This window comes from Orycteropus afer, unplaced genomic scaffold, assembly GCF_000298275.1.
Source record: "Orycteropus afer afer isolate SDZICR_OR568_19922 unplaced genomic scaffold, OryAfe1.0 scaffold00011, whole genome shotgun sequence".
In the NCBI taxonomy this organism is placed as follows: domain Eukaryota; kingdom Metazoa; phylum Chordata; class Mammalia; order Tubulidentata; family Orycteropodidae; genus Orycteropus; species Orycteropus afer.
In genome coordinates, this window is record NW_006921598.1 from 6,911,338 (window position 1) to 6,921,396 (window position 10,059).

Sequence of the window (10,059 nt, forward strand, 5' to 3'; positions counted from 1 at the left end):
ATGGAAGTAGATTGCCCCATCTTCCTTCCGAGGAGTGGCTGGTGGGTTTGAACCGCCAGCCTTCTGGTTAGCAGCCAAGTGCCTTAGCCACTATGCTACCAGAGCTCACATAACTTAGGGCCCCTAAATTTGCCCCTAGTTTTTCCTTGAGGAACTTTATAGTGTTAAGTTTCACATTCAAGTCTTTGATCTATCTGGAGTTAGTTTTTGTGTATGGTGTGAGGTACAGATTTTGTTTCGTTTTTCTGCAAAGTTTTGCAGCACCATTTGTTAAACAGACAATCTCTTTGTCATTTAATGGATTTCGGCTCTATGTCAAAGATCAGCTGACCATAGGTCGATGATCTATTTCTGGGTTCTCAATTTAGACCTAAACTTTTAAGCATAAAGACTAGTGTGTGTTTTGTCATCTCAGTTATTAAAATTTGTACTTTCTCTGTGACAAATCCAGATATTGATGATTTCTAAAATTTTCTTTGGTAAGTCTTTCAGCTTGTCCTCAGTATTAAATGTTGGGCTGATCTATTTGTTTCTGGTTCTCATGTTTTTGTTTTTGTTTTTTTTTAACTCAGGTTGTTGGAAGAGGAGCTTTTGGAGTAGTCTGCAAAGCTAAATGGAGAGCAAAAGATGTTGCTATTAAGCAAATTGAGAGTGAATCCGAGAGGAAAGCATTTATTGTCGAGGTAAGTTGAGATGCCATGTTCAGTAGATCTTCTCATGATTATATTGCAGATTTCATATTTTTAATGAGATTGGTTTTCAATTGTATTTATCTGTGTACTAGAATATCAACAGTTTGGTTGAGTCAAAGGTAATGCCATTGGAACATTTTCTCATTTACACTCTTAATTCTGATTGAACATTGAAAAAAAAAAAAAGATTCAGCTACATAAGTGAATTCATTCTTGAATTATAGAGTCTCATCCATGTAATTCAGATTTATTTCCAGGCCTAGAATTTAAATTTTAAAATAGAAAAGAAATGGTATTGTCTCTTATTATCTAACATTTAGAAGGGAAATTTTATGCATTAATTTTCAACCAAATATTTTTGTAAATTCAAATGATACTTTTTTAAGAAAAATAATTTCAATTTGTTTTTTCTCATTTAGCATGAAAATTTACAACTCTTTTCTCTCTGATTTGATGATGAAGGAAAATTCAGTAATTACAGTATTCTATTATCAGATTTATTCCATATTTTATGAACTTGTTATTTTTTACATTGGATTATTGTGTATGTTTAAATTAGTATTTCTGCCACAGTATAGCCTTATTAACTGATGGATAATTGACCTTTTTTACCTTATAAACCTTTGGAATTTATACCTATTTTCGTTTAAGCATAATTTCAAAATACATCATGACTTTTTTACATATAACATGGAGAAATAAGAACTTATTTATGATATGATCAAATGAATGTGTAATTGGTTGAATGAGTTAAGAAATAAGGTGAATGGTTTGATACCATTTTGAAGAAAGATGATGGCCAGTAGTATGTTCCAGAGTCTGGGCTCAGCCTTACCTTATTCAACATTTTTGTTTATGATTTAGATAAGGTCATTAATCATGTGATGTTACTTTTGCAGTTTCACAAAGTTGCGTGAAATGATAATGTGTAGGAATCAGTAGTTAGATCAAAAAAGCTTGGAAAAAATTATATTTAATCAAGGTTTGCATTCATACAATTGAAAGGGTCAAAATGTTTTCCAAGGGTTTTTACTAAAAGTTTTAGTCACCTATACCTGCTCCCACTAAATTTTCTGCTTCCTAGAGACAACTCCACCACTTGTCTGTCAGTTTGTCATCTGTGGTGGCTTAGATGTTGATGTGAAGCTAGATTGGACATTGGGAAAACCTGCTGCAAAAGACCTCTTTAAAGTATTATAAAGCAAAGATTTCACTTTGAGGACTGAGGTGTACCTGACCCAAGCCATGGTACTTTCAGTCACCTCATATGCATGCCAAAGCTAGACAGTGAATAAGGAAAGCCACAGAAGAGTTGATGTCTTTGAATTATGGCTTTGGCAAAGAATATTGATTATACCTCGGACTTCCAGAAGAACAAACAAATCTGTCTTGGATGAAGTACAGCCAGAATGCTCCTTAGAAGGAGGATGGTGAGATGACGTCTCACATAATTTGGACTTACTATCAGGAGGGATAGAGAATGACAGTATGCTTGGTAAAGAAAAGGGTCAGTGAAAAAGAGACAAACCCTCAACAAGATGGATTGACACAGTAGCTACAACAATGGTCTCAAACATAGCAACGATTGTGAGGATGGCATAGGACCGGGCAGTGTCTTGTTCTGTTGTACTTAGCGTCTCTGTGAGTTGGAACCAACTCAACAGCACCTAATAACAATAAGAGACAACTACTTTGAGCTCTTTTAGTGGACTTATTTACCAGCATATCCTTAACTAATATCTTACTATTTTTTGAATTTTCAATTTTAGACATTATCTATTGACTTGCCAAAATAAAAGATGAGAATTTATCTTTTATCTTGCTCCTTGCCCCTACCACACACAGCCCTTTTTCCATCTAAATGCATAATTCTAATTACGATGGATAAATTCTAATTTCAGTTTGATCATTATTTATTACTTGTGTATCTGTAGAAATGCTGTTCACAGCTGAACCATGTAATATACTATGATTATAATTTCTTTCCTATATAACTTCTTGTTTCCCTTGGAGTTAATCAGTCTTGTTTTCATTTGCCTTGCTTCCTGTATACACGTTTATCCTCTTCACAGTATTTCAAACTACATAGGTTAATTTTATTGTCTTGAAAAAGATTTCTCCTGGAACCTTCAGACCTACTCCAGTGTAGATTGACAGCTCTTTAGATCTTTTGTACAATTGTCTTGGGATCTTCCTTCACCATATCATGGAGTTGTCTCTCATTCTCATTTGTGTTATGTCTCCATTTTCTATCATCTTCATCATTCTTGGTTTACTTTCTTATTTTGAAACAAACCAAACTACTGCCATCAAGTGGATTCCGACTCATAGTGACCCCGGTTGGCTTTCCAAGGCAGTAAATCTTTACAGAAGTAGATTGCCCAGTCTTCCTTCCACAGAATGGTTGGTGGGTTTAAACTGCCAACCTTCTGGTTAGCAGCCAAATACCTTAGGCACTGGGCCACCAGAACTCCTTATGTGGAGCACATTATTAGGTAACTTCTTGAAAACAGCTACAAGAGAATTTTTTTTTCTTTGAGATCCTGAATGTCTCAAAGTATCTTTATTCTCTTAGTAGTTTGGCTGAGTATACAGTTCTAGGCTAGAACTGATTTTCCCTCAGAATTTGGAAGGCATCATTTTTTATCTTTAAGTATTGTTATTGTAAAGTAGAGTGTTGTTCTGGTTCTTGATCTTTTGTATAAAATCTGTTTTGTTTCTCTGGAAACTTTTAAGATCCTTTCTTTGTCCCCAGCTCATTAAAGATTCATGAACGATTAGTTTTCATCTACAGAACTGAGCACTCAGTGGGCCCTTTCAGTCTGGAAACTTGTGTCATTTGGTTCCAGGAAATTTACTTGAATTAATTGTTTAATATTTTGCTCTTTTTCTTTGTTGCTATTATTTATTTATTTTTTTCAGGAGCTAGATAACTAGACTTTCTGAACTGGTTCTATAATTTTTTATCTTTTTTCTCTCTTTTCAATCTCTTTGTCTTTTTTCTTTCTCCCTTATTTCCAATAAAATTTTCTTAGACACTTCTTAGGAGCTCTGGTGGCATAGTGCCTAAGGCACTTGATTGCTAACCGGAAGCCAGTTTAAACCCACCAGCCACTCCTTGGAAGGAAGACTGGGCAATGTACTGCCATAGAGAGAGCACCTCGGAAACTCGAGGAGGGGTCATTATGAGTTTTAAAAAGTGTGTTTTGTATTTTAAACTTGTATAATCTTAATTATTCATTTATTTATAACTCCCTCTTATTTTATGGATCTATTATCCTCTCTTTGAAGATACCAAATTTTGTTTTCTTTCTCCTTATTTATAATCTCTTTCTACCAAGGTAAAGAGCCCTGGTGGTACAGTGGTTAAAATGCTTAGCTGCTAACTGAAAGGTTGGTGATTTGAACCCACCAGCCACTTCTCAGAAGAAACATGTGGCAGCCTTGCTTTTGTAAAGATTTCCAGCCTTAGATACCCTCTGGGGCATTTGCACTCTGTCTAGGGGTTCTATGAGTCAGTCTTTTCAATAGCAGTGAGTTTGTTTGATTCTTGGTCTATCAGGTAGTTTTTTTTTTTTTCTTTTGTCAGTTTTGGATTCTCACTTTTATATTAGAAGCTTTCATCAAATGTTTTGTGATCCTTAACTTTCCACTCATATTTAAGAGATGTTAAAAAACCAGTTAGAATTAGTGTGTTGTGTGCATGTCTGTACACATGCACCCTCACTTGAGGGTAGCATGAAGGGATGTTTAATTAAAAAAATCTCATTGTCTGCATTTTCAAACCTTGTCTTTTGGACTCGTTGAATTCCCATAATTTTCGTGGAGGGCATGTATATCTGTATTTTGAAAGACAAATGATCCCAACATTTAATACATAAACTTTAATTTTCTCTCCTTTTATTTATGTTCTTGTCTCCTCATTTGTGTTGGAGAAATTTCTTCTGTTTTCATCTCAGTACCCACTCCTTTAGTTGTGTTTAGTGTCACCCAATCAAGAAACTGTTTTATACCTTCACTAAAGAATAAACCTCTAGTCTTCACTGGAATGATAGAGAGGCATTCATTGGCTGCTTGAATTTAGGGAGGGAGTCTCTGAGTCTAACTTTCACCTAATCTCTCCTGGCTTATTTGCAGGGATTCCTGATGTTACCTCCACTCCCCCATAGTTTGAAGATTTTCTGAGATAAATCTGGTTGCTTGTCAGTTTTTTTCACTGCCAGTTTAGGATTCAGCTCTTTTAAGTCTGCTGGGTCAATTGTTGCTGGTCATTTGCTTTCCAGCTTCCAAAAATTTTCTGTTTTCTCATTTCACGTTCACTTCAGCCTTCTGAGTTCATGCATTTAAAACATTCCTTTACTGTTTCAGTGGAGTTTAGGGAGAGAACAAGAATAAGTGCTTGAAATCAATCTGCAACCAGAAGCTGAGTTCTGAATCTTAACGATAAGATGAAATGTGATAGTGGTAGTAATTTTTCTTTTAGGTCCCTAAATCTACACGTGTTAGCTTGAAGAGAGATACAGCTTTCTAATTGTGTACAGTGAAATGGAGACACCTTATTGGACTTTAACCATTGTTAAAGTGCTTGGCTGCTAACTGAAGTCAGTAGTTCAATCCCACCAGCCATTCCTTGAGAAAAAGACATGGCAGACTCCTTCTGTAAAAACTTACAGCCTCAGAAATCCTATGACGTAGTTCTACTCTGTCCTGTGGGATCACTAGGACTTAGAGTCAACTTGATGGCAGTAGTTTTGGTTTTGGTTTTGGTTTGTTATTGTTGTTAGGTGCCATTGAATTGGCTCTGATTCATAGCAACCCTGTGTACAACAGAGCAAAACACTGCCCAGTCTTATGCCAGCCTCACAATTTTTGCTTTACTTAGTGGACTTAATTAATATATGCCAACAGTGTAATAATGTCTGTGGTAGAGAGGAAGAAGAGATAGGAAGGCAGAAAAGAAAAGACAAATGAGGGGGGGAAAAGCCATCATGGGGATTACATGAAGAGAAGCTTGAGATCTAGACTAAGAAAAATGAATACAACCAAACCCCTCACTGACTGCAGTTGAAAACTGGATTAGAGAAAAGTAACGAAAGGTAGGGAGACCAACTGAAACAACTGTGGTAATTACTGCAGTGATTCACATTAGAACTACTGGGGCTATAGCAGTGGGAATGAAGAGGAGGAGGGAATTAATTCAAGAGATGGGAGATGGAGGTGGGGTAGAGGGAAGAGCTGAAGTGTGCACAGAGAGTGCAGATTTTAAGTCAGGCATACTGAAGTTCAGACCCCAATTATACCACTTCCTAGCTGTAGGATGTTTAGCCAGCTCACTCAGCTCTCTCTGAACCTTAGTTTCCTCATTTTTAAAATGAAAATGGTAACTCCTACCTTGCAGACTTGTATTTTATAATGTCTGTAAAGTGCCTGAAAGGGCCTGGTACATATAGTACACTATTCAACCATAGCCTTGAAAATGATGATAACAGTGACAAGGCTTCTTCTGGGTGGGATAACCCAGCACAGTGCTCTCTCTGGGATGATTTCCTGGTATTTTCTCTCAGTTATTTTTTTCTTCTAATTTGTACTCATCCTACCTTATTCAGAATTCCTATTATAGTATTTTGCGCATTATTACTTTGAGTATCTGTCTTCCCAATTAAACTGAGACCTAGAGGCCGAAGGTCTTTGCCATTCATCTTGGTATTCCCAGTGCCTGTGACCATTGCACCTATTACATATTAAACAGTAATTGTTGAAACATTAAAAAAATGCTTTGTACAACCCTAAGATTCTAATCTGTAACATCGGTACCTCAAAAATAATCAGTTTTTCAGAGAAATCTTAATTTTGTTACAGCTTCGTCAGTTATCCCGTGTGAACCATCCTAATATTGTAAAGCTGTATGGAGCCTGCTTGAATCCAGTAAGTTCATCACTTTTTATTGGCAACTGTCTTTAAGAACTAACATGGGAGGTGTGTATAGGTCTATAGTTTATGAAGCTGTCTAGATTCACTATCTGAGATATATTTCTGAAAAAACAAGTTGCACCATTATTCATTTGTTTAGTTTGTTTCTAGTCTTTTAACAACACAGTATATTGGGGAAGTTGTCTTATCTAGTGATCTTATCTTCTGAGGCTTTTGTTAAACTGTCACAGCATCTACTCATTAGCACTGGAAAGAGTCCTCAAAAGATCTTGTGATTTTGTTTTTACGTATATTTCCACTCTTAGACAGTAGGTAGTGGATTCTTAGAAGAAATGGTCTTAGATCTTAGTTTTGTTTTGTTTTTTCCTTCTAGTACTATTCATAGGAGCTCTGGTGGCATAGTGCCTAAGGCATTTGACTGCTAACCAGAAGGCTGGCAGTTCAAATCCAATAGCCACTCCTCAGAAGGAAGATTGGGCAATCTACTTCCATAGAGATACCGCTTTGGAAACCCAAGGAGGGGTTGCTATGAGTTGAATTGACTTGACAGCAGTGAGTTTGGTTTTGGTTTTTAGTGCCATTCATATAAACCAAAACCAAACTCACTGCCGTTGGGTCGATTTTGACTCATAGCAAACCCCTTTGGCTTTCTGAGGCAATAAATCTTCATGGAAGTAGATTGCCCAGTCTTCCTTCCTTGGAGTGCCTGGTGGGTTTGAACTGCTAACCTCTGGTTAGCAGCCATATGCCTTAGGCACTACACCACCAGAACTCCCACCATTCATACATTGTTGTTGTTGTTGTTATGTGCCGTCAAGACAGCCCTGACTCATAGCAACCCCTCCTTGGGTTGCCCAGGCAGTAGGGGCTAAATGAATGTTTTTGTAATGGATCTTAATTCACCTATAAAACCAGGAAATTAAACTTAATTATCTCTCAAGTTCACTAAGATGCTGTGGTTCAGTGGTTAATTCTTCTGTCATATGTTTCCTTTAGGTATGTCTTGTAATGGAATATGCTGAAGGTGGCTCTTTATATAATGGTAAGTGTTACTACTATACCTGTGTATAACTAGTTGGTTAAAATCATTAAAAAGCTTTTAATGTAAACTGTATAACTTAATGTTCTTCACAGTTTACCATCAGAGTACCATGAGAAGATATTTTGTAAAATATGCTAAAGATTAAAAATGAAAAGATAAGATATTATAACATTAGTATTTGAACTTTAGAAATCTGTCAGTTTTTAGAATTGCTTGTGTTTTTCATAATGTTAAAACATTTGAGTAAAATTTGCTTTTCAAATAGATTTTAAAATATTTTCAGGCTTTTCAATTTTTGTTTTTGCCCTCTTTAGCTCTGAGTCTTCTCCTTTTAAAACTCTTTAATCAGATTTTCATTTCACTCTGCTTTACTTTGTTTTATTTCCAAAATAAAGTAGTGGGCATTCACTTCACCAAACCGGAAAAAAAAAAAACCACTGCCATCGAGTCAGATCCGACTCACAGCAACCCCTTCTTGAGTTTCCAAGGCAGAACCACTACAAAAGTAGATTGCTCAACATTCCTTCTGGTTAGCAGTCAAATGCCTTAGGCACTATGCCTCCAGAGCTCCCAACTCACTCATTTCACAGAACATTTTAATTTTAACAATGAAAGAAAACTGCATATAATTTGTCACCTTCATAGAACAAAGCTCTCTTCCACCCTAAAAACACCAACTATATAAATAAATGTACCATCTCATCTAGCACGAAACTTATATTGACTGTCCATGTGTTTTATCATTATTAATAAGTATCTAATACTTTACTGTTTTATTTGGTTGACCTATTTCTAGTTTTTAGCTGTTACAGAAAGCATAACTGAAACATCTTGATAGAAATTTTGTTTCCCACTGTAATATTTCTCTTATGGTAGTGTGCTATGAGATTGCTTATATTTTTTATGTTACTGTGTGAGACAGTATCAAATTGAAAGAATATAGTTATGTATATTAATTTTACATTAATGTATGAATAACATTTAAAAGAAGCACTGTTAAGTGTTAGGTACTTATTTGGCAGTTAATCCACTCAAAATTATAGATCTTTCAGTCTTTTTTATCTAGAAAAGAATTAAAAGCAGGACTGCCAAGAGCATGTGTAGAAGCAAGCCCAGTATGTGTTCTGATAGTGCTTGTATTCACCTAGTGTCTTTTGTTATATGCAATAAAGTTCTTTTTAGTTTGTGCCTTTCTTTTGCAGTGCTGCATGGTGCTGAGCCATTGCCGTATTACACTGCTGCCCATGCAATGAGTTGGTGTTTACAGTGTTCCCAAGGTGTGGCTTATCTTCACAGCATGCAACCCAAAGCTCTAATTCACAGAGACCTGAAACCACCAAAGTAAGTTCTAATAATGTGACCTCTTCCTCACCATCCTCCCACCCCCAGACCCCCTCATGCTCACTGATTGCTACACATAAGTTTCTCTTTCTCTACCTTTTTGGCTTGATCAAATGTAATTTTAACTCATCTTCGTCATAATTAGCATAATTCTAGACTCTTTTAGCCCACAAATCTCTTTTTGTGCCTGAAGTATAAAATATTACCTCTAGAATATTTGTTCCATGAATGAGGACAAGTCTTTTTTCTGCCGTTTTCCCAACAGTTAGCCTGATGTTCATATGTAGTAGGCATTCTGTAATAATTTGCAGGATAGTTACTACATGGTCTTTCTATAGTGGGCAAAAACACATCTTTGGTATCCAGATAGGAATGTAAAATATTCTGGATTTCTCCTTATTGAGAATTCTGGGACACTGAATAATTACCTAAAAAAGCTAAAACTTTGTATTTGTATAGGCACTCAATGAAAGGACACATATATGTGATATTTATTGTCCTCCTTTCTCTCTGATTATTTTTCTTCTTTATCCATGACAGATTAAGACTGTCAGTACCCCACTTCTTTCTCCCTAACATTGTATCAGTCCTCAGGTAAGAGGTTTCCCTTAGGAAATCAGTCACAGGTATAGTCTTAAGTTATTCCATTTTCTTCATACTGGTTTAAAGCATTAAAGCATCCCTTCTAGGTGTACCATGTCATTCATACATGTAATTTGTTATACTCTGTATAGGTTCCAACTCTTGAAATCGCTATTCTTAATAGTGCACTTTATTTCTTTTCTCAGGTGTGAACAGATTTCTATTCCCCAGATCCTGGTAAAATAATGTTTAAGCTCTAGATTAATGGCACCTTTGTATTTTTTAACTTGATTCCTGAGGCTGCTGTCTTAGCTATGTGCCTTGGTTAGTGAAAAAAAAAATCACTTTTTCCCCTGGTTATGGATATTCATTTCCTCTTCTTCCTTTGGCTATACTAACTGGGAGTTACATTATCTAAGCAAACTCATGAGAATCATAGATCTTAAGTAGCGCCCAACTGACTAATGATTC

At 36.0% G+C, this 10,059-nt stretch overlaps 1 protein-coding gene across 1 annotated transcript in view; it reads left to right on the plus strand.

Moving 5' to 3' along the window:
- MAP3K7 (mitogen-activated protein kinase kinase kinase 7) overlaps window positions 1–10,059 on the plus strand; it is a 117,546-nt gene that overhangs the window by 24,371 nt on the left and 83,116 nt on the right. The window contains exons 2-5 of the mRNA XM_007950771.2: window positions 573–683; window positions 6,552–6,617; window positions 7,620–7,665; window positions 8,868–9,006. Of these exons, the coding sequence (XP_007948962.1) occupies window positions 573–683; window positions 6,552–6,617; window positions 7,620–7,665; window positions 8,868–9,006 (362 nt within the window). The remainder of the gene's footprint in view (window positions 1–572; window positions 684–6,551; window positions 6,618–7,619; window positions 7,666–8,867; window positions 9,007–10,059) is intronic.